Source organism: Jatropha curcas, chromosome 9 (assembly GCF_041381405.1).
Source record: "Jatropha curcas cultivar XTBG-Jc1 chromosome 9, XTBG_Jcur_1.0, whole genome shotgun sequence".
Lineage (NCBI taxonomy): Eukaryota > Viridiplantae > Streptophyta > Magnoliopsida > Malpighiales > Euphorbiaceae > Jatropha > Jatropha curcas.
In genome coordinates, this window is record NC_143159.1 from 4,276,669 (window position 1) to 4,300,773 (window position 24,105).

At 32.7% G+C, this 24,105-nt stretch overlaps 3 protein-coding genes, 1 long non-coding RNA gene, 1 other non-coding gene and 1 pseudogene across 5 annotated transcripts; 3 read left to right on the forward strand and 3 right to left on the reverse strand.

Annotated features, from left to right (window-relative positions):
* Positions 1 to 2,807: 2,807 nt before the first annotated feature.
* On the forward strand, positions 2,808 to 4,527 carry LOC149493479 (uncharacterized). Its single transcript, XM_089725745.1, has one exon. The coding sequence runs from the start codon at positions 3,038 to 3,040 to the stop codon at positions 4,451 to 4,453; it is 1,416 nt and encodes a 471-aa protein (XP_089581871.1). The 5' UTR covers positions 2,808 to 3,037; the 3' UTR covers positions 4,454 to 4,527.
* A 1,962-nt stretch (positions 4,528 to 6,489) lies between these two features.
* Positions 6,490 to 7,627, reverse strand: LOC149493480 (uncharacterized). The gene is made up of 3 exons (XR_016322495.1): positions 7,340 to 7,627; positions 7,082 to 7,137; positions 6,490 to 6,990 (listed from the first exon to the last, which is right to left on the reverse strand). It is a non-coding gene; the product is annotated as an uncharacterized LOC149493480 (long non-coding RNA).
* A 55-nt stretch (positions 7,628 to 7,682) lies between these two features.
* LOC149493481 (glycine-rich domain-containing protein 1-like) lies at positions 7,683 to 9,679 on the reverse strand (annotated as a pseudogene).
* Positions 9,680 to 9,911: 232 nt separating this feature from the next.
* TRNAA-AGC (transfer RNA alanine (anticodon AGC)) lies at positions 9,912 to 9,984 on the forward strand. The gene has a single exon. It is a non-coding gene; the product is annotated as a tRNA-Ala (tRNA).
* Positions 9,985 to 13,570: 3,586 nt separating this feature from the next.
* On the forward strand, positions 13,571 to 19,561 carry LOC149493483 (CBL-interacting serine/threonine-protein kinase 8-like). The gene is made up of 14 exons (XM_089725746.1): positions 13,571 to 14,086; positions 14,673 to 14,735; positions 14,816 to 14,887; positions 15,002 to 15,109; positions 15,189 to 15,263; positions 15,364 to 15,417; positions 15,503 to 15,628; positions 16,444 to 16,533; positions 16,939 to 17,061; positions 17,875 to 17,994; positions 18,270 to 18,386; positions 18,584 to 18,640; positions 18,728 to 18,802; positions 18,930 to 19,561. Exons 1-14 carry the CDS (start codon positions 13,928 to 13,930, stop codon positions 19,029 to 19,031), a joined length of 1,341 nt encoding a protein of 446 aa, XP_089581872.1. The 5' UTR covers positions 13,571 to 13,927; the 3' UTR covers positions 19,032 to 19,561.
* Positions 19,562 to 20,483: 922 nt separating this feature from the next.
* Positions 20,484 to 23,259, reverse strand: LOC149493484 (putative pentatricopeptide repeat-containing protein At5g52630). The gene is made up of 2 exons (XM_089725528.1): positions 23,029 to 23,259; positions 20,484 to 22,741 (listed from the first exon to the last, which is right to left on the reverse strand). Exons 1-2 carry the CDS (start codon positions 23,119 to 23,121, stop codon positions 20,516 to 20,518), a joined length of 2,319 nt encoding a protein of 772 aa, XP_089581654.1. The 5' UTR covers positions 23,122 to 23,259; the 3' UTR covers positions 20,484 to 20,515.
* Positions 23,260 to 24,105: the final 846 nt, after the last annotated feature.

The following is a 24,105-nucleotide window of genomic DNA, read 5'->3' on the forward strand; positions in this document are numbered from 1 at the left end:
AAGTGAGAATCATCGAAACTTTGAAATTAATGTAATTACCGGAAACTTATAAATTTAGAGGATTAAACTTATTTAGATACGGTTTATGAATCCATTCATAAAATAAATCAATGAAAATATGATTTTTTTAAAAAAATATTATTTTCACCTTAGTCTTTTTTTTTTTTTTTCTTGAATGGTCATAAACATCATAGTTTCAACAAAAAAATTATCTTTTATTTATGCATGGAGCCATGTACTGAATTTAAATAAATCTGTATTTAATTTAAATAGTAAATAGTGCTCACCCAAGTGAAATAGCTTTACAAAGAATAAAATTTTTTCAAGTCTATTATATCTCTTCCTCTCTCTTAAATTCCTTCAAAATCATATTTTTTTTCCTATGAAATATTTTATTCTCAATATCAATAATATATCGTGACTAAAAAAAAAAATTGATTTCCAACAGAAAAAGAATTTAGTGGTTAAAAAATTAAAGTAAAAAAATATCAATAAAATAAGTGGAAAGATGGTGACGATTGACGTAATTTTACCCGCTTTCCATTATTTTTAAAATTGAACAGTGATTAGCCTTTAGTGACTTTCAAGTATAAAAAAATGAAAATAAATATATGGTACTTCTTTTTCAGTTTTTCTTGTTATTATGAAAAGACTTTTATAAGTCAAAAATAAATAAAGTTGTTGGGAGGATATTGGGCTAAACAGTAGTTCGTCCGATGGCCCATAAAAGTTTAGGTGGGCCCATAACCAATATTCATCGGGCCAGTAACAAAGCGCGGGCAAGGAAGAAACTGGTTAATTTGGTTAGTAGTAGTATGGAGACTATTGGATAGCAATTCATCTTTTAGTCCACGTAAGAGAAATAAGGAAATAAGCTTTTTTTTTTTTTTTTTTAGGGAAAAAAAAATTTCATAAATGTAATGTGAAACAAGAAATATAATATTTCATTCGGAAAATGATAGAAAAAGAAATCCACCAAAATAATTTCAAACTCGAAATTGACATTTTTTTAGAATATATATTATTTTGAGCCCTAAATCAGGGACAACATCCTGAACTTTTAGCACATCAAAGCGTCTGTGAATTTCGATCTCAATTTTATTTCTTTTTTTTTTTTCTTTTCTTGTATGATTAATTTAGATAACATTGACTTGAAATTATCAACTGAAATGATTTTAGTCCCAAAAAGAAATATAAAATTGTAGGCACGATCCCTTCGTTTTCTAGCTACCGTTGATTATTCAACTGCCTGCATTTACTTCTAGAAGATGCCATATGCTTAAGTTGCAGACTTGTTTGTGCTAATTTTTATAACTTATATTATAGCCAGACACAGCTCAAATCCAGCTGATTACTTCCCAAGTTGTTTCAAACTTCTTTTCTTTTCCAATTATTTTGAGTACAAAAAGTTCTTTAAAAGCAAAGATATTATATTATTGTAAGATAAATACTCAATAATTCCCTACTAGCTCAATAATAAATCATTTCATATTTAATATTATAAGAATTATTATTATTTTTCCAAAAAAAATAGGTTTAAATTTAATAATTAGAGCCTACAACCACAATTATCAAGTTTTAGTGTTATATTCAGAAAAATTAAATTAATGAAAAATAGTTTTCTAAAAAAAATTTGTCCTTTTCACTGAAAGTAACTTTCCTCTTTTTAAAAGTGAAAAATTATTTTTCAGGATTTTAATAAAAAAGATGTGTAAAAAAAAAAAAAAAAAAAAAAAAACATTATCAAGATTTCAAAATTTTACTACAAGAAGAATATGACAACCAAATAATACCAGGTAACGGAAATCATGCCACGTGTGATGCAGAAGAAACAGACTATCATCGCCCTTTAATGATTTTATTTTCTTATTACTATAATTAACCAAAACTATGAACTATTTATCAATTAATATTATTTCTTAAAATTGATTGTTCATATTTTATTACTTAGCAAATTTATTATTATATAAAGGTGTTTATTATATTTATGGTGTTTGAATTTTTAATTTTTTTTTAATATTTAAACAAAAAAAATTTAGACTTAAGTGTCAAAATTATTGAAAAATTGTAAGCGCATTTTGTCACATTATTTAGGGAGAAATAAAATTAAACTATTTTACTCGATATATCACACCAAACTTAAATACATGTTCAATTTATCTATTTTTTAATTTTTTACTGTATTCTTTCAATTTTCTTTATATTTCAAAATGTTATTAAAAGAAAATAAGAGAAAAACAAATTGAAAAGAAAGGTAATTTTAAAAAAATTAAATAAAGTAAAGCAATCCAATAAACTAGTTCATTTTAATTTTCAGTGAAAAATTCCAGCTAAATATATTTAATTATATTAAAATTACAATTCAAAATTCAAATAATTAATTGCAACTATTTTCTATTAACACATTAAAATAGAAAAAATTAAAAAATTAAAATATTAAATTTATAATTACCTCTTATATTTTTTTTTCCGAAAGGGATATACCTCTTACATAAATATCATATAATGATAGGGTGCATTTTTTTTTAATGAATAAATGATTTTTATAATTTAATGGCTACCAAGACTCAATGTATCAACAGTACAAATAGAAGGTGATATAGACGATTTCACCAAATTTGTCACAGCCCACTAAAGTCGATGGGTGCACATTTTTTAATTTACCAAAATTTTTTTTATGTATTCATTAGAATTGTGGCCAAGTAGCAGAATAATGAACTAGCATTATTTTTTATTATTTCGTAAAAAATATGATTCCACGTAGACTTAACAACCTCTGATCCACATGGAAATATTAATCAATCCATCATTTCACGCTTCCGCCATTATTATTTATTTTGCTTTAACTATCAATCACCCAACTAGACCCCACTTGTTGGGCCCTACCGACACTCACAATGTAGCCGCAAGCACAGAATAAAAAGAAACCGCTAGCTCATTTCCGCCGTTTTTCCTCCTACATTGCCCTCACATCCTTTGATGGGATATCACTTCAATTTTAATTTCTTAAAAACCCTAACTCTATAATCCTTTAGAAATGGAAAATTTGTCTCAGTCGTACTCTTCTTATCCGGAGTCCGGCGACTCATCGCCTCGCTCCCGTGATATCGATGAGAGCCAGTCTTGGGATGACCAGCCATCCAATTATAAAGTGAAATTCATGTGCAGTTATGGAGGTAAAATCCAGCCGAGACACCATGATAACCAGCTCGCTTACATCGGCGGCGATACTAAGATCCTTGCTGTTGAAAGAAATGTTAATTTTTCTGTGATTATGAACAAGCTTACTTCTCTCTGCGGCGACGCTGATATATGCTTTAAGTATCAATTACCTGGTGAAGATCTTGATGCCTTGATTTCGGTCACCAACGATGAGGATCTCGAGCATATGATGCTTGAGTACGACCGGCTATATCGTGCCTCTGCTAAGCCGGCGAGGTTGAGATTGTTTCTCTTTCATTTGAATCCTTCAAGTTTTGGATCGGATGAAATGAAGTCGGAGAGGCAATGGTTTGTGGATGCTCTGAATTCTGTACCGGTGCAGAATCCGGAAGTTTCCTCTCCTCCTCCAGCAGCGGTGGCGGCAGCAGTGTCGGCGGGAAATCCAGATTTTCTGTTTGGATTCGATAAGGGCTTTGCAACCGTTCCTGCTTCGAAATTCATTGATATGGCACCACCTGCGCCACCAACAGTTCCGGAGATTGTTTGCAAGGATGTATCAGCTGGATCGGAATGTGGATCGGAGGATCGGCATGTGATTAGTGATCCGGTGGTGAATCAACAGATCCCTGAGTTTCAGAGATTGCAAATCGCTACGAATGACCAGACAAGGAAAATTGAGGATGTAAACAATCGGGGTTACGCTGTAGAATATTATGCACAGAAAGTTACTGATAAAATTGCTCCCCCACCGACCCAGGTTGCGATGCCAGTATTAATGCAGGTTCCAGCGGGCTACTTGCCTGAAAGGCACATGACTTCTGCTGGCTATGCTATCCCTGCCCCTGGAACCGAGCAGACAGTTTATCACATTCCTACGGCGGGTGGTATTTACCAAGCTTCAGCATTTAGACCGGTGACCGGACAAGTGGGCCAGGGATATTATGGAGTGCAAAGGGTTGTCCAGGAAGTTTACAGAGAGCAACCACTCTACAATCCAGTTCCGCCACCAGCAACAGCAGCCTCTCTTCCGCAACAGCAAGGAGTTGGGGTGGTGCAGGCAAAAGTTGGAGTAGCCGAACAGGGGTACGTGCAGGTTGGTTATGACAGTGCCGGGAGGCAGGTGTATTATACTACTACCCAATATCAGGCGGCGACAGCACCAGCACCAGCACCGGGACCGGTTGTTGGGCTGGATAGTAGGCAAGGTGGCGGCGCGGGCGCATTGAATCCAGATGGTAAGGTTCAGGTTACTGGTGCCAATGTAAAGGCTCCACAAACTACGACTGTGTGAGTTTTTGGTTATAGATTATTGGTTGGACTTACAGTTTATTACAATAATGAAATGATGTCACATAGTTTAATTAATTTGAAGCGTTTAATGTTGCTATGTTATGGAACTAACTTTTGGGTTTCGTTGGTTTGACATGAATTGTTTATTTTGTACATGGGAAACTGTTAAACTGTAAATTCTAATTATTATTTGATTATTAGATTATTGCACTTCATAATAAAATACTACTACTTTCTTGAAGTTTGCTAAACTAGGTAAATTAATGTTTTTTCTTCTGCAACTTCCAAGTGATGAAGAATATTGCTGTCATATCTCCAGTGCTTGGTCACAGTTTTGCATATTCTGAGTCCCAGGATGATTTTTCTCATTTTCTGGATTTTTATCTGTCAATTATGCAAATGTGTTCTTGGCTTTGTAGAACGCTTTTCTTGATTGTAATTGTAAAATAGGCAGCAAGCGTGGTAGCAAATCCACTTTTCTTTCAAGCATAATATGTGTTTGAACTCCCAGTTTTGTAGTAGAAAGATAATAATTAGCGATGAAGAGGGACAAAGTTAAGTTGGCTCTTATGATATTGAAGATACCCCATGTGGTGGAGCACACAGGTAACAGCTACCCCATGTGGGGCATCGCATGTGACAACTATGGGGAGCTTAAACAACACTCTCTTTGCACTTTTTTTTTTTTCGTTTTTATTTCTCTTTTATTAAATATCACATATATATCACACAATCGGTAGGCTGTCGCAGTGTCACTCCTATCAAAACCTCCGGTTGTGGCAGAGGGAGGGGAGAAAGGGTGGCCGTAGTTCCTTAACCTCTATATTTTTTCAGGTTATCTATAAGTGATGTTTGGTTAGGAGTAAATAGACCAGGGAAGTTACACTTCTAATAGTGTATTTTAGATTAGATTATCCAACTTCTCTTGTACAATGAGAGTAAGTTCCTTAGGAATGAGCAGAGAAGTTGCATTCCCCAATTAGAGCAGTAAATTTATCAATTTTTAATGCTATTTAAATATATTTAAATTTATATTATGAACATTATTATCTTTTATAATTAGAGCAGTAAATTTATCAATTTTTAATGCTATTTAAATATATTTAAATTTATATTATGAACATTATTATCTTTTATAATTCGAGAGCACACAGATACTTAATCTAAAAATTATACTTTTTAAAATGATCTCCTTGAGGTTATAGTCTTTGGGAGTATATTTCCGGCAAATAAACTATTTTCAACCATGTCGGCACTTGCTGCATCCTTTCCACAACTTTATGGTTGCGATAGAAAAGTCTAAATTCATATTATTTCAATTTTAATCTGTCTAAATTTTTTTATTTTTGTCTCTCTGGTAAAAATAATTGAATCAATGTATTCAGAAATAATAGCAATAACAAAAGTTTCTTAAAAAAAAAAAAAAACAATAACAAAAGTTCTTTTTTGGAATAGGAACGATATTATAATTAATCAACTAAAGCTTTAGCTACAATAATCACTTCACCAAAGCATAAGCAGCTTTGTCTGTTTGCTTGTTTGCAATCTTCTTCTGCATCTACTTCAACATAAGATATATATATATATATATATATATATATATATATATATATATATATATATATTTATATATGTATTTTCTGAATTCACTAACCAATCAAACCGAGTTTCCTAAACTGCTAAGCTTTTGAAGCAGACACATTGATAAAAGAAGAGGGAAAAAAAGAATCTGCAAAGGTAAATTTGATAATTTTAGTCATTAAAATTTAAAACCAATTGTAAATTAATTAATATTTGAAGTTAATCTTTGATATGGGTATGAAAATTAGTATTTAAAGTCAAAGCTAATTTTCTTGAGAGAAAAAATTGAGGTTTTAAAGATAGCGAGTTAAAGGTTGATAGAATTTATTTATTTTTCTACGCGAGTTATCAAATGATACGTCGTTTGCTGCTTTAAATAAATACATGTAATGTAAAAAATATTTAAAATTTCATAGATAGAACTTAATAGAATCACTTTAGTAGTGTTTTTATTTAAACAGGGTGATGAAAAATCATCGCAGAACATTATTAGAGCAATAGCTTGTGTTGGTAGAGCTAATTGCAGTGTATAATAATATTAATAAATTATGCATAAGCTGTTTATCCTGTGTCTGCTCGCGTGTTCTTATATTTCCAAACCCAGATAGAGCCCATTTGACAGGCTTTAAGTACCGCTACAGCTAGCATGGCATCCACTGCAAGTACTACATCTACAGCTTGGTCCTCCACAGCCCCCTCCTCCACAGCCCCATTCCCAGCTCTTCGCTAAATCTCCAACACGAGCACCAATCCATGTGGTAGCTTGGATCAAACATTTTTCACAGTTTGCTGCTTCTATCTCATTCCCACATTCTCTGTTGGATTTGCTGTCCTTTGAAGCATTATCTATTTCTTCTGTACTCTTTTCATTAGTACTGATTAGATTGCAGTCGGGGTCCTTCATCGAAGTGTTAGAAAGTAAAAATACCAACAGAATCCCAGGAAATACCAGCCATTCTTCATTTATCCGCGCAAACAAAGTATTAGAATAAAGCTCAGTTATCATTCTATAAACATTTAAAAGTTGTGTTCTTGACAAATGGTTTACCTTCATAAATCTGGATTTCAAATCAAACACTGCCATGGCTTTTCCATAAGGATATTCTGCAGAGAATTCAATAGCTGTCATCCAGTTTTGTTCACTACTATGCTTCTCACATATTCCCATTCCATACTTCATATTTGTCTACTGGAAAAATAATCACAACAGGGAAGAAAAAAACAGCTAGATGCATGCAGAATATGGATTTTAAGATGGGTTTGGAAAATAATATCCTATATGGCCATTCATCGAAATACTACTCACCTTTCGATGACCTGTGAGCTCAAATGTATTGTACTTATTCTGAGGCCGAAACCGCCAGCTAGAATTCATCAAAGACCATCCTGTTCCAGCTAATTCTGCAAGTACATGAGTTTCACCAGATATGGTCATGCCAATAACTTTCTTTTTGGAACAGTAGCTGTCTTGTGCCTCCTCTTTCATTGAATCCCTAATAATAAATCAAATATCAATTAATTTATAGCATCAAGTACGAAAATGACAAACTAAAGCAAGAAACTTAGCAAGTTGAAAGGCAGTAGGTAAGTGGTACTGCAGATGTTATTCTGCTATCCATCAAACCCATTTGTGTAAAGATGTCATATAATCAAAATTGCAGTCTGAATGACATGCACCTAATTTGAAGGCGCAGGATCTTATTGCCAGCCTCATCCACAATGCATGTCCAACCGTTACCATTCATCTTGACCAGTGCAGCATGAATGGTGCTCGGACTGAAGGAGTGAAAGACAGTAATATTCGAACATTGATAGGGTGAGTACCCATAAACTCGAACCATTTTTCGACAGAGAGTGGAGAACCTGGTTTCATGAGGTCCTGTAAAGAGATGGTTGCTGTTCCCAATCTTGCAAGATGCAGAAGGGAAGGTGAATATGACACAAGTTCACAGATAAGTTCCCCAGTGGGCTCACATTGAAAACTAGCAACTTGTTTCTCTTTCTCCCAGACTCAGATGAGATGCTTAATCTTCTATTGCCATAGAAAAGTGAATCTGGTTGTTTCTTACTGAAAGTTACAGAGAGGTTTCCTTTATGCACGGCTGGTAAATTTCTGACTTACTACAATTTCCACCATAACAACCTGAAAAGACAAAAGTGAAAAATGGAGGACAATAGTTATTTTTCTGTCGGAAAAAAAAAAAAAAAAAAAAAAAAAAAAAGAAGACAGTTTAAAAAAACAAAGTCGGAAAGAAAATTAGACTACCTCAACGCACATTTTCTTGGGAATTTGAATCATATTTTGGAACATGTTCAAATCATTATCAACCAACTTTTGGTTCAAATTATTGCGATCATTCATATTGATTGTGAGAGGAGAGGGAGCATAGCCTCTGTGCATAGCTCCTGCCCTCCAATACCTAGAACCAAACATCTCTTCCCACAGCTTAATTAGTGGTTCTTGAAAATCCGGTATCCATTTTATTACCCTTAGTCCTGTCAGTATCTGTATCATCATGATCTAACACCCTTCCTAGTACTGCTATCAAATCTTTCTGGTACGAAACAGGATGCAATTGGTGAGAGTGCCAGATAAGGTCAATGTCATAAGTAGGAACACAGAACTGCCTCACTGACTTCTCTTGGTTCCTTTTGATCAAATGCAGAAACCCTTTATATCTAGCCACAGCTCCTTCAAGAAAGACATGATCTTTCATATAGGATTTTGATACCTGTTCAAGAGAGAAAGAATCTTTATATCGAGCAGTACACAGAAAGCGAAAGATGTACATTTGGCACCAGTCAAATCCCTTTCATTACCTGATAATAGAATGACTTCTGCCTTCCGATAGCCGAAACCAGATCATATTTTGTGCTCCTTGGAGATCCCAAAATATTATTCTTGCTATCATATAACATCTGGGTGCACAAATTCAATTCATAAGGTTCATCAGGATACATTCTATTCCAAATTTCTTCAGTTTGGTTTTTGCAGATTGCTTGCGTAGAGGATACAACATTCTTATTTCCAAGAATTCTCCCATAGAGTTCCATACAGTCATTTTTGTATTGCACCTAAAAAACCATATCCAAGTCAATAAATCCACACCATTTTCTCAAATTTTCAACGAAAATAGATCCGATATTCCCAAGTTATATATTGTGCAGATATTAGACCTACCGGATTAAGCCTATGACAATGCCAAACCCATTCACGGTCAAGTGGTACAACCAAAGCACCTTCTTAAACCTGAAACTTCTCATTTTTGGCAAGCAACGGAGGCCAACGGTATTTGTATCTGAAATTGACACGATAAGACGCAATGAATTTAACAGATTCCATCGTAATTATGGTGCAAATATATGACATATCACCTATATTTGCACCGGTCCATAGCAGGGCCATTGTAAAGCTGGCGATGCCTATCAACCTCGGCAAGAAATAATAGCTGCTGTTTAGCAGCAGCTACCAAATCTTCGCTTAATGCAATCTTTTGTGCTTCAGCCCACTCCAGTTCTTGCTTCTCCTGCATCCTTTACACCTTCAAAATCAAAACTGCAGACGTATAATTAGCCTATTAAAATCCAAAGAATACAAGAAGAACTTCAAATTTTATTGAGAAAAATTAAATCCTCCCTTCACTAACTTCCCTCCTTCTCTTGTGGTTTTGTTTTTATTTAGTAGATGTTAATTTATTGCTTCATATTTATAAGGTGAAAAGTTTCAAATTTGGGTACTCAATCCACCAGCTTGGATACAATGTAGTTTAAAGTTGATATAATGTGAGTTTTTTTTTGGATGAAATGGAAATATTCTGGATGTTATAGATTTTACTAGCACGAGTCTTTTAATGGCCTTTATATGCAGAAAAATGTGTGGGGATGTAGCTCAGATGGTAGAGCGCTCGCTTAGCATGCGAGAGGTACGGGGATCGATACCCTGCATCTCCATTTTTTGTTTGTTTTATTTTTATGTCATTGTATATGTTATAATATTTGATGGAGTATATATTTTTCATCAAAATTTAACAACCTTCCTCTTCTTTAGATATATTTGGTATAATAAATAAAAATTTTATATGATTTGAGTTTTAAATTCTTATTGAAATAAAAAATTAAATCTACTTTGATATTTTTCTATTTGAATAAAAAATAAATGCAGCTTAAAAATAGATTAATATTAAAATATTTCACATTAATTAGAGTATCAGATGAACTATTCAAATCACATTTGTTTTTGAAGTTAAACTTGTTATATTGTTTCAGCCTTGGGTTGAGACATCTCATGATGTATGACATTATTTATGCTGTAGAAGAGAGAAGCGAGAAAACAAAAAATAGAAGAAAGAAAGAAAAGGACAAAGAAGAAATAAGAGAGAGAACAGAGAAGTTGCGATGAAAACTTTCAATTGTGATTGAAATTCATCTTTTTAATTTGAAAATTAAGCAAAGAGTAGAGAGATTAGAGAAAATCCTTCATTTTATATAACTTTAAAATCGATGTATAATTGAATTGATAGTTTAAGTATTCATTTTTTAATAGTGTTATTAGTTATGAGATAGGTAATTTCATAATTTAAAAGAACTTTTGAATGTAAAAAATGGTTTCAAATCTTATGCTATATGTAGCAAGTATAATTTTTTTTAAAAAAAAAATTAAAATTCATATCTAGTATGCATGATCACGGTTCTAGAACCGCCAATTTCGATTTCAAAACCGTTAGTTCTGGTTATAAAAAAGGTAAAACCGGAATCGAACTGTTTATAAATGGTTTCTAAAATGGTTTTAAAACTGCCGGTTTTGGTTTTTTACGGTCTCGAACCGAAATTAAATAATATATTTTAAACTTTCTAAAATATTTTTTAAAGATTCATAGCTTGAATAAATAATAATAATAAATATTATTATTCAAAAAATCTAAATCAATTTAATAAAAAATTTTAAAAATTATCTTAAAAATTATAATAAAATAAAAAAAAATAAGTTGAGAGTTTTTTTAAGAACATGGTTTTTACGGTTTCATACCGGAACAGCCGGTGTTAAACCAAAACTGTCAGTTTCAGTTTCAAAAAATGAAGAACCGGAATCAAACCTTAAGTTCACGGTTTTGGTTACAATTTTAGAATCAAAACCGTTGACTGTGATTTAGTGCCGGTTTTATTCAATTCAATTTCGGTTCAATGCCGATTTGAAATCAAACCATGGTCATCCCTAATATCTAGCATAGATGTGTAATTTTCTATTCATGTTCAATTTGTACTATATAAAATGATACATCACTTGTATAAAATGGTTAATGATACTTTTTTTTTATTCAATTGCAATTATAATAAAACCTAATCAATGAAGTTTTGGCCTAACAGTCAAGGGAAATACCCTTAACATTCGGGTTTAAACTCATCTTCACTCCTTTTATTTTGTATCCTCATTGAAAAATATTAAATTTTTTTATGAAAGTAATAGAGAAATATTGAAACTAAATATAGAAAATTAACTTACTGAATGAAGAATATTAATTATCTTAAAAAATATTAGATAAATACTGTAATAAAGTACTGCAATTTGACAACTCTGAATGAAAAAATCAATTATATCACTTAATTGACCAGAGATTCACCATAAGCAATATGTTATATTTCTATGTAGCAAGCTATACACCAAATAGTGACACTCTTCCTTCCACAAATTGCAAAACAATAGCAAATCTAAGTCTTTATGTATTTTCAATAATTATTTATCTTTAAAAATATTTTTCACAACTTATTTTCTATTATTTGATTAAAATATTAAAAATAGTTAAAAATATTGAAATTTATCTTTTCAAATAGCAAAATAAAAAAAATTAATTACTAATATTAAGGCAATAAATTTATTTTTTTTGAGAATAAGGCAAGAATTTTTTCATGTATAATTTATAGTGAATTTAAAAATTTTTTTAAAATGAAATGCAAACAAATTTTTGATAACAAAAGAAAATAAATTTATATGATTAAACAAATAACTTTTATAGTAATTTTTTTATAAAGAACAAATGATAGGATAAAAATTTCACGATCAGATTCTAATTCTTAAATAAGAGTGAATAAAATATTCGAATTACAATTGACATTATATATTTTCTTAGGGAAGTATAATTTTATTTTATATCACATTTAATAATAAATATGATATGTTTAAATAACAATGTTATTTATATTGCATTTGATTGGTTGCATTTTTTATATTTGTCAAAATTTAATATAAAATTATTTATGTTTGCAGCTAATATTATATAATATTTTTATTTAATTAAAGTAACAGTTAATTTTTTAGATTAAAATTTATAATTATAATCTTTAGAACAATAACTTTTTATTTTATTTATTAGTTAATAAATATAAATCGATATAATCAATCAAATTAAATTATTTTTACTTTTTCGATCAATAAAATTAAAAATTTAAAAATATTTTTATCAGTTTATAAATTTGGTAGAAATATTATGTCTTCTCATTCTCTCTTTTATAATTTTATTTTAAAATTAATTTAATACAGAAAATATTTAACCATATGATTCATAATATTCCGTGCGAATATTTGGAATATGTCCAGAACAGGAACCCTCAAGTCGAGTCCACGAGAGGTCACAGGAGGGAGAGAGTAGTGACGTGTAAGCCGATTAATGATTTAATGAAGTTTATTGGTGCAGTCAGTGCGCATCTGTGACGACGGCAACCACTAAACCTAAAAAGCTCCATTATCTTAATAATAATAAAAAAAAGACATCTCACATTCTCAGCACTGTCTGTGTCTCACCAAACCTAATCCTTAATTCAAAGCATTGATTAAATCATGTCATGTCATGTCTCTCACCCCTCAAATATCTTCAAAATGTCCATTTTTCATTTTTTTTAAATAAAGATTGAGAGATTTATATAAAGAGTGTATCAAGGAGCAAGATATTCCTAAATTAAGCATTTAAGTAATTTAATTTAAAAAATACGATGGTGTTTATTATTAGGTATGTCTTGTCCAACAGAAGTATATATATATTTTTAGTTTAAATGTGTATCTTCAATTTTTTTTTTTTCAAGTAAAATTCTACCAACTTTACTTTAGAATAGACTTTTAATTATTAGACTTTAGAAAATTACTTTTCTAAGAAAGTAAAATTTCAAAAAAAAAAAAAAATTATCATATTAGGATGCTAATAAAAAGTTTTCAGAAAAATAATATAATTGTGTATATAATTTAAAATATTTTATTTTTTTACAAGTATCAAATTTCCAGTAACCAAACGCGGGATCTTGCAAATAAAATTTATCCGAATATGCATTTCACTTTTGTAGATGGAATCACTAGTTGATTATTAAGTATATTAAAAATATTTGTATTTTTGACCATTTTTGACAAATTATGTTTATATTTAATGCATCTGAAAAATAAAAAAGCCATAATTTTAAAAGTAATTTCAATTAAAACCTAATAATATTTTCAGTACACTTGCTTATCAATTGTCCAAAAATTTATTGTTCTAAACAAAGTAACAAATGTAATGAAAAATTATGATTTGAAATGCGTCAAAAGATAAGATAGAGGTCTGCTTCATCGTGCTAAATCCAACGCTTTACTTGCATCAAGAAATTTCTTAGTTTAAACATTTCACAATCAAAAGCCCACATTCGTTACTTTACCGCTTTCAAACTGTACTGTATTTGATGTAATTCCAATCTTCCAAAATTCTAAAGCAAGCAGTTACAATCAGTTTAAAAAAAGCCAAAAAGCAACAAGCTGTTTCTTTCCATTTTTGCTTTGTTGAAAAAGCTGCTCTTCTCTTTCTCTATACAGTAAGAGATAGCATAAATGGTGCGATTTGATTGAGAAGAAAGGACGATTCGTTTTAGAGGGAGAAACATGGTGGTGAGAAAAGTAGGTAAATACGAGGTCGGCAGGACAATCGGCGAAGGAACCTTCGCCAAGGTAAAGTTCGCTCAAAATACAGAGACCGGCGAGAGTGTCGCTATGAAAGTGCTCGATCGCAGCACCATCATCAAGCACAAGATGGTCGAACAGGTAAAAAAAATCTGAAGAGAAATTTTTATTCGTCCCAATTAGATAATTTTCCGTTTACCAATCATTAAGGAATGAGGTAATCTGACTTTATGGAGTTTTTTATTCTTAGCTGTGTAATTATGGTATTTGCTGTTTGATCGACTCATCACTCATGCTTCTAAAACGGTTTCATGTTAATGATACTAACTGGCAACTTTCTGTTGCTTCCTGTTTCCTAACTTGATCAGTTAGGGTTTCTAAACTAAGAGAATTAGCTTCAGCTTGCAAAAGTTAAGCCTGGCTGATTCATTGAGTGGTGACCTCAGTGTTACTCTTACCTGGAATTGTTTGCCTTAAAAATGCATTGTTCTTCTTCTTAAAAGAAAATTCCTATTGTAGTAGTTTAGTACCCATCAATTCAGCTGAAAGTTTGAGAAAATAACTATGATTTGATTTTCTGCTTTGAGTGGTGGTGCGCTTTTCATTTTTTCGGCTTCAATCCATCATATTCTTATATTATTCCTGTATAATTGAAGTGCTATGATTTGAATTTTGGTTATGATGCAACTTCCTCTGCTTTCCTTAAAGTGTCTCCTTTTTCTTGCAGATCAAGAGGGAGATATCTATCATGAAGCTTGTCAGGCATCCTTATGTTGTACGATTGCATGAGGCATGAGATTTATGTTTCAAGTTCTTTTTTGGATATCAAGTTTTATCTATTTGTTGTTTAACCTTTCTCATTATCTTTAGGTTTTAGCGAGCCGCACTAAGATTTATATAATCTTGGAGTTCATTACTGGCGGTGAATTGTTTGATAAAATAGTGAGTAGATTAAATTCATATCCATACTTCAAGATGGACCAGTTGTTTGTAGTCCCTCATATAAGTTTCTTAACTCAGTTCTAATAAGATTTCATGTTTACTATGTTAATGCAGGTGCATCATGGACGTCTTAGTGAGGCTGAAGCTAGGAGATACTTTCAACAGCTTATTGATGGGGTGGATTATTGCCACAGTAAGGGAGTCTACCACAGAGATTTGAAGGTTTGTTTCATAACAACTGAAAAGCTATTGCTTAGTTTCTGTCACATGAAAATCTTCAAACCTTTCATTTCATGTGCAGCCTGAAAATCTTTTACTTGATTCACAAGGAAATTTAAAGATTTCAGATTTTGGTCTTAGTGCTGCTCCTGAACAGGTAAGATCCTAGATAACAGCTTTGTTTTATCCATATGTACATCATTGTAGTTGAGAAAATAACAATGTGTTGGCTATTACTTGGTGTTGTTGATGTATAGGGAGTCAGCCTGCTGCGGACAACATGTGGAACTCCTAATTATGTAGCACCTGAGGTAATTGTCCCCTGTTTTGGTTTGTGTTTCCAATGCAACCCTATTTTTTTAATGTATCTTAAATTTCATTGTCTGCTCTAGTTAGGTACTCAGTCACAAGGGTTATGATGGTGCTGTGGCAGATATCTGGTCGTGTGGGGTCATCCTCTATGTTTTAATGGCAGGATATCTTCCATTTGATGAACTTGATCTCACCACGTTATACAGTAAGGCATGAACTCGTATCTCACGTACCGCTGTAGCATTCTGCAAGAAGCGAATTTCTGAGTTTAACTCACAATGTTATTTTGATGGGGGAGGGAGTTCTAAATATAGGCAAAACTGACATGACTGTATAAGGATAGGTCCATTCATGGTTTCTATAAACCAAATCTATACTTGCTTTAAGGATAGGTCCAGTCGTGGTTCCTATAAACCAAATCAGTACTTTCTTGGGTTTGGGATAAATAATTAGATTGAGCATTTTTCCTTCAAGGAGAAAAACTTCTACATGCAAGGTCATTATACTTCCAATTTTAAGGTTTGAGTCATTTAGTTTTCTGGTACAAGCAGTTTAGTCGTAATTGATGATCTGAGTCAATTTTCTTGTTATTTGGATTAGTTCATTGATCTTTTTAGTCTTTAGGAATATTTTTCCCATGTTGAATTAAATGAACCTTTTGGTTTTCCTTGCTCTCTCTTTGTGCAAGTGGCTGTATGAGCAGACTATATAGTGGAAGCAGTGATTAAGTGGTCAAGTAAACCGCTTTGTTTGGGTGAAAATGAAAATTTTGTCATTGGTCAATCATGATTTTTGTCATTCCTCATTGGTTGCTACTTGCTAATAGATGCTGATATCACTCATCAAATTCTCCACGGTGTTTCTGTGTTTCCAATTGACCGACCTTGGTGGTTTGAACTTAAGACCTGCTAGGGCTGTCCCCTCAACCTCAAGGACTCATTTCTTGCTATGTAGTTTCCATAATTTATGGAAACTGCCGTTTCGATATCAATGTCTATGTATAAGAGTTTATTTGTCTTCTGCAGATTGAGAAGGCAGAGTTTTCATGTCCTTCATGGTTTCCAGTGGCTGCAACATCTTTGATTCGTAGAATTTTGGACCCAAATCCTGAAACTGTAAGTAATGTGTACAAAACCTTTTGGTCTTGACAGCATCCATCTCTCTCTCTCTCTCTCTCAGACACACACACGCTGTGAAATTGATTTGTACCTAAGAGTTGATTAGAAATTGAAAAATTGAACTCAGTTTACGTGGTGCTAATTTTTGCATGATTTCATTGTTAGAATTTTTTCCCCTTAATCTCATGTCTTGTTCATGTGGTATGCAATTGATGTCCTAATCTAGTGCTCCTGATGTGTTAAACTGCTAGATAATCTAGTACTTCTATTTGGCATCTACTATCTTTTTCTGCTGCTTGTAATCCCATCAAAAGTATTGCAGTGGATTTTATGGCTTTAAACTAATTAATTATTTTTTGATTATTAATGAGAATCTCTTTCTCTCTCTCCAATTCTATGCAGCGAATCACCATTGAGCAGATAAGAAATGATGAGTGGTTTAATAAAGGCTATGTTCCTGCGAGACTTATTGAGTATGAAGATGTGAACTTGGATGATGTCAATGCGGCTTTTAATGATCCAGAGGTTGATTCAGTGCTTCATATTTTTTTCACCAGGTTTTTGGAACCTAAAAGAACATGGTTTTGGGGCTTATTGCTGATTTTTTTAAAAACACTAATTTATTGCTAGCAGTTACTGATCCCTCCTCATTGCTAGCACTAATGGAACCCTTCTATTCTGGGTGTCAGTACTGTTCTGCATCCACTGATTGGTGGGATAAGGGCCATCCCTCCCCAATTCTTTTGCTGTACCATTCAGCTCAGGGACTTTTAGACAATCAAATACTTGAATGATTGCATGTTATGAAAATATTTAGTCACCATATGACTGCTTAGGTGGCTGTGGGTCAGAACACAATGCTCAGATCAGTAAAGTTGTCATTTTCTCTATGCTTGGGTCCTTGAGATAATGTCCTGCATTTCCATTATAATAAGCTGTTGGACCATTTAGACACATTTATTGTTTTGTTGGTGCTACCAATGGGAGACTTTTTCGTAACAACTGTTTTTGTGTTCAGGTTAGCTCACACTGTTGCTTTTGCTTTACACTCATGTTCTAATTATCTGGCAGGGATTTCCTAAAAGTTAAATATGTTGGACATTCTCTTTATTCCTGATAAATATGCTCCTTGACCAATTTACCTATATTAAGCCAATGAAATTCTAGTTCCTAACATGTTTTGTTATCCACACCCAATATCAGTTTTGGGTTTATGTTTAAGGAGTGTTATCTTTAATTGACATTCACTGTCTCATAATCATATTGCCTGTAGAGAAATGCTTTACATGTATTATTCTACTCTCCTGTTAGTATTCTTGATAAGATGGTTTACTGTAGGAACAAAGGGCTGATGAGCAGCGTGGCAATGAGGATACGGGTCCTTTGAATCTTAATGCATTTGACTTGATAATTCTATCACAAGGCTTGAACCTTGCAACATTATTTGATCGTGGGAAGGTATGCATCATTAAGTATGTTCAATTATTCTTTTTATTTGTACCTTTTAAGAGATTCCGATTCATTTATCATAGCCTTATTGCAGCCACATGATATAATAGTTACTATTTTTGTGCTTCACAAACATGTTCAGAATATCAACTGTTATCCATCTAATAAAAGCATTTGCAGATCAAAGTTTTTGGTTTCTTCCCATGAAAAACTTGTTCTCATATAGTAGCTTAATATGCACTGTTTCAATATTTGACTGAATTTCATACTATTTTTTTTAACAGGACTCTGTGGAGTATCAGACACGCTTCATCTCACAGAGGCCAGCAAAAGTTGTGTTATCAACCATGGAAGTTGTTGCACAGTCAATGGGCTTTAAGACACATATTCGTAATTATAAAGTAGGGATTTAATATAATAATGTAGCTTTATGTCAGTGCTTCTGCTTTGTTTAATTCTTTTTCAATCACATTCAGTTTCTGCACTTGTTTGTATTTTCTATTCTATTATTTTCACTTACTATACACTTGCTGATGTGTTGCCAATTTTGATTGAACTAATGACATAAGTGAGGTTATATTATATGTCCATTTTGCAGATGAGAGTGGAAGGCCTTTCAGCTAATAAGACTGCTTATTTCTCAGTTATTCTAGAAGTAAGTATTAAGCCCCAAGTTCGATGCTTAATTTTAAGCTGCTCTTTTCTTAGTATACTATAAATTTTTCTGTTTTTGGTGCTGTAGGTGTTTGAAGTAGCTCCCTCATTTTTTATGGTAGAAATTCAGAACGCAGCAGGGGATGCTGCTGAATACATGAAGGTCAGTTGTGTAAAATCATCTTCATTTGCTTGTCGTTAAGTTTCTAGGAATTACCATGTTTAGATTGAACTTGCTCGTGCCGGTGTTTAGATTCTAATTAGAAGGGATGCACTTCTGTTTCTTGCAGTTCTACAAAAACTTTTGTAACAATCTCGAGGATATCATCTGGAAACCACCTAATGAATCGGGCAAATCTAGGATCAACAAGTCAAGGAGCAGAAAACGTTAATTTTGTTTCATAAGACATCAGATTCCTTTCAAGATGTGTTCGGATTTATTTCATTACTATTTTTCAGGTTTTGCAACTTCTAAGGTTGCAGTTACAGCTTACATGGATACACCTCTAATATTACCTAACATCTCCGAACTCTCTTCTACCATCAGCTGGAAGGGGAGAAATGGTCAAACAAAAGGGAATGGTGGGGAATTATTTGTATGTGTATTATTTATGAATCTTTACTTACCGAGTTTGTGTAATCTCCTAGCTTTGTCAATAGTCACGAGCATGTGAGTTTGATAGTTTTCAGCGAGGATGTAATTTTGTATAACTTGTTAGTTTATAGTTAATCCTACAATTGTAGGTTTTACCTCTGTAATCTGGGAATGTTATTTATCTGTTGTCTTTTGGTTGTGGTCTTTTGTTTTTCATTGTTGAAGCAGAAGCAACTGATGTGAAGAACGACTTTAATGTAGGTCCTTTAAAGAAGGGAACAAGTTTTTTTCTACCCTAAAAATTATAATATTTTTATTTGTTTTGAAGTTTTTTTCTTTTATTCCTCCAATGCTTTTTTCTTTGTTTTTGAGAAATGTTCCTCCAATGCTTCAGAAAGCTCTCATAAACGAGAAGAATTCTACTTCAAAAATATGTTGCACAATTGACGTTTGCACAAAAACCCTTCTGCAAAATCTTCCTGACATAAAATCATTGAACAATGGCGTTTATGAACACCTCTATGTTACTCACCAGTGTCATTTAAAAAATGAGGGGTAAAATATAATTAGATCCATAAATTATATTTTGATTAACACTTAAATCTCTCAACGTTTGAGAAATAATCATGGCTGTCTTAACTTATACTTGTTTTCATTATCAAATCATTTCATTCAGAATTGAGTATATTATATTCAAAAAATATTTATTAATAGAAAGACTTGACGGTGAGCTGAAAGTATAAATTATAAATGTTATAATCATTTTTTAAAAATGTGGAAAGATTTAAGTGTTAGCTTCATTATAATTTAGAGATTTAATTATATTTTAACTAGAAAACGAGACAAACCATCAAATCAAGGCCCAACAGAAACTACTGGGATTAGCATGACGTGTCCTCTTTGCTAAAAGAAAAAGAAACACGACTTGTCCTTTTATGTCGTTTGAGTAACTTGTGTGACACAACCCAAAGCCAGTAGGCCTTTAATTTCCTGTGCGAATTAGGAGAGAAATGTTTCTCTGTCGTTTTCGTGTAAATGACATTAATGGCAGGGAAAAGTTTCCTTCGGCTAAATGGGTTGCCGTCATCATCAAGGCTCGCCGTTTAACGACACACGACTAGAGTATGCCTAATTAGTTTTTATCACCTATGTTGCGTTTTGTTTGCCAAAAACGAACTACAGGCAGCAGATTTCACTCTTCCTATTTTTGGACATAGAAACAACGATGTGAAGAAAATGCTACAAATGATTAATCCAACTCAACTCAACTCTACTAAGATATTAAAGGTCACAAAAATCTGCACATGAACAATGTCCATTAACAAATCTATGGAGCCGCTTGCTATCTCGAATTATGATTTCCCTACTGCACACTAATGAGATTATCTTGATAAAATCATGGCAATTCCTGCACATGGAAACACTCTTGACGATCCGGATGGATGCTTCCTTTTGCATATTCAACAACCCAAATGCAATAGCTAGCCTCTCACTGTGGTAAATAGCAGAAGAAAATGTCTTTTTCTCCTCCTCCTTATCATCATCATAATCATCATCATCAACATAATCAATTACATCAATTCGTTGTAGCGACTGGTATCCAAGAGCTTTTGCTTTATCAAGCAATTCCTCCAGCAATTTATGCATCTCTGTCTTGTGAAAATGCAGACGGTCGTTGGTTTTAAATGAATGAACCTTGTCCTTTATGCTAATCCAGCTCCAGTCCTCCAATTTTTCGAGTTTCTCCTCTTTCATTAATTTTCTCACCCTGGAAACATCTTCCCATCTCTCCGCCGAGAGATACATATTCAACAACATGACATAAGTCTCAGTACTTTTTGGCTTGAGTTTGAGTAACTCTTCAGCTGCATGAAATCCTAATTCTTGCTTCCCATGATATCTGCAACCAGCAATCAAGATTGACCATATATATTCGCTGGGGTCAAAATCCATTTTCTTGATTATATCAAAAGCTTCGTCTATCCGACCCAACCTCACATACATAGTGATAAGGCATCCATAATGGTCCATGACAGGCTTAATTCTGTATTCCTTTTGCATCATCTCAAAGTATCCGAGTGCTTCATCAACCATTCCAGCATGACTGCAGGCAGCTAGAACACCCACAAAAGTAACCAGGTTCGGTCTAAATCCTGCTAGCCGCATATCCTCAAAAAGTTGAACCGCTTGCTGAGACCAACCATGCAGTGCAAAACTTGTAATCATTGTAGTCCAAGATATCAAAGTTCTGGTGGACATCTCCACAAAAGCTTTACTGGCTCTTTCAATGCTTCCACACTTACCATACATATTAACAAGAGCAGTTCCCACAACCACATCCGACAAAGTCCCAGTTTTAATGGTCTGAGCATGAAATTGTTCCCCTTGTTCCAAGGCCAATAACTTACTACAGACAGTTAAGACACTTGAGAAGGTGAACATATCAGGTTTCATGCCTGTGCGATTCAATTTTAGAAAACTATTGAGTGCCTTATTTCCACTTCCATAAGCAGAAAAATCATCCTTTGCAATATCGATTGCTTGTGCATGGCCTGCAATCACTGCATTCCATGTAACCAAGTTAGTAGATTCTGTCTTATTAAACAAATTCTGTGCCTCGTCCATGCATCCGCATTTAAGGTACAAATACATGACAGAATTTGTTATGCGTAGATTTGATTGGTACCCAAGTTTAATCCCCAATGAGTGAACCTGTCTTCCCACATCCAAAGCCAGCATCAAACAACACGACCTCAAGACACTAGTTAAAGTGAACTCATTAGGCTTAATATCCTCAATAAGCATGTCAATGAAAAATCTCAAACCTCTTGCAGCGTCACTATTTTCACCACAAGCAGAAATAATGGCAGTCCAGGAAATCACACTCTTTTCTTCAATACCTTGAAAGACTTTAACAGCAGACCCCAAGCTGCCAAATTTTGAGTATAAGCTACAAAGTGCATTTCCAATGCTTGAGTCATGGTCAATTTTGTACTTAATAACGAACGCATGCAGCTGTTTCCCCAATTTGATAGAGTTCAACGAAGAACAAGCATTCAGGGCAATTCCCAGAGTGTAATTTGAAGGAAAAGCTCCAATTTTCAACATATCTTGAAAAGCTTCAATGGCTAAATCTGGTTGTGCATTTTGAGCATAACCTGTCATAAGGCTTGTCCAAGCAACAGTATTTCTCCTAGGTAATTTGTCAAAAACCTTTTTTGCAATTCCCATAGCTCCACATTTTGAATAAACAATTACAAGAAAAGTCATCACATAAAAATCTTTCTGGGTTCCTGTCTTTATCATGTGGGCATGGATAACTTGGGTTTCTAAAACTGAATTCTTGTCTTTACATTCTTGTAAAATGGGAAGATAATAAGAGGGCTCAATCTTTGTTTTCTTTTTTATCAAAGTAAGAGCTTCTTGCAACTCCAAATGCCTAACTGATTCTAAACTCCCATCCAACTGGGTATTTACTGGACTTCTTTGATATGAAATGCTCGAGCTCTGAGATACCATAATTAGCTTAGTATAAGAGAGCTGAAATCCGAAACCATCAAAGTTTTTTTTTCTTAAGCGTTTTCAAAATACTCCTCTTAAATTTCCAATTCAAATACTATCACACATTTAGCCATTAAAAAAGAGACAAATAACTTATTTTCATTTCATAGCACCATTTTGCCTATGATGTTATATACATATTATCAACTACAAACAATTCTATTTCCAGGAATTCTTAAACAGAGAAAAACAAGCTGCAAAAATAGCACAACAAAGAGAGAGATATGGAGTACCTTTTCGGTAGCAGGAGAAGAAATGGGATGTTTTTTAAGTTCAGGTTCAAGCTTGCGAGTAGCAGTGAGAGCAACTGAAGGCAAAGAAGCCATCAAAGCCAAAATGGATAACTTGGGCCCTGAAGAAGTTTAGCCTCTCGGTCCTCTGCTATGTTATGTCAAAAGGGTTTGGATGAAATTGTGGAAAGGAGAAAGGCGCCTAATCCTTTCTTATTTGTTACGGGCTAAATACATAAACTCAACCCTGTAATTTTCACGCTCAAACTTTCCGAGTAATTTACCTATCCCCCTAAAATTAGGTATTTTACTATTTTAGTGTTACATATCTGTCCTTACCAACAATAATTTTTAAGATTTTTTTTTTTGCAAAACATATTAATTATATATGTGGTTTGGATAACTTTGAAATAATAATTTCTCACAGTCCAATAATTATTTAATCAATTCAATTTTATAATTTATAATACTTAACTGTTTGGCTTGTGACAAAGGACTTTAAAGTAATTATATATAATGTCTAGTGCTTTAATTATTTCCCTTTATATTTATTTTAAAGTAAATTGAATTAAAAATATATTAATTAAAGTAAAATTAAAAAATTAACAATATATTAAGTAACAAGTTATAAAACTTTTAATGAAATGAATAAATTACATAATTTATGAGTTTTAATGATATGAGTGATTGCTGTTTTATATTAATTATAAAATAAATTATTTGAAAATAAATTAAATAAGTATTTATTTAATTGAATTAAATTGTATTAAATATAATTGATCAATTATAATTTTAGAAATTAATAATATGATAAGGTGATGATTTATACAACTTTTAATTACTTAAAATAAATTACCTAATTCATGGTTTTTAATAATATGAGAATTTATTTTTTATATTAATTCTAAAATAAATCAAATTAATGAATTTTAATTTCACTTTTTTTTTTTTTTTTATCTCTAGAAACTCCATAAATAGAAAACAAAATCTTCCAATAAAATAAGATTCTTCTTGTAGAAGAATTACGTAGACATCTATCCAATGAGCAATGAATCTATTACATTGATATCCAAGAAACTC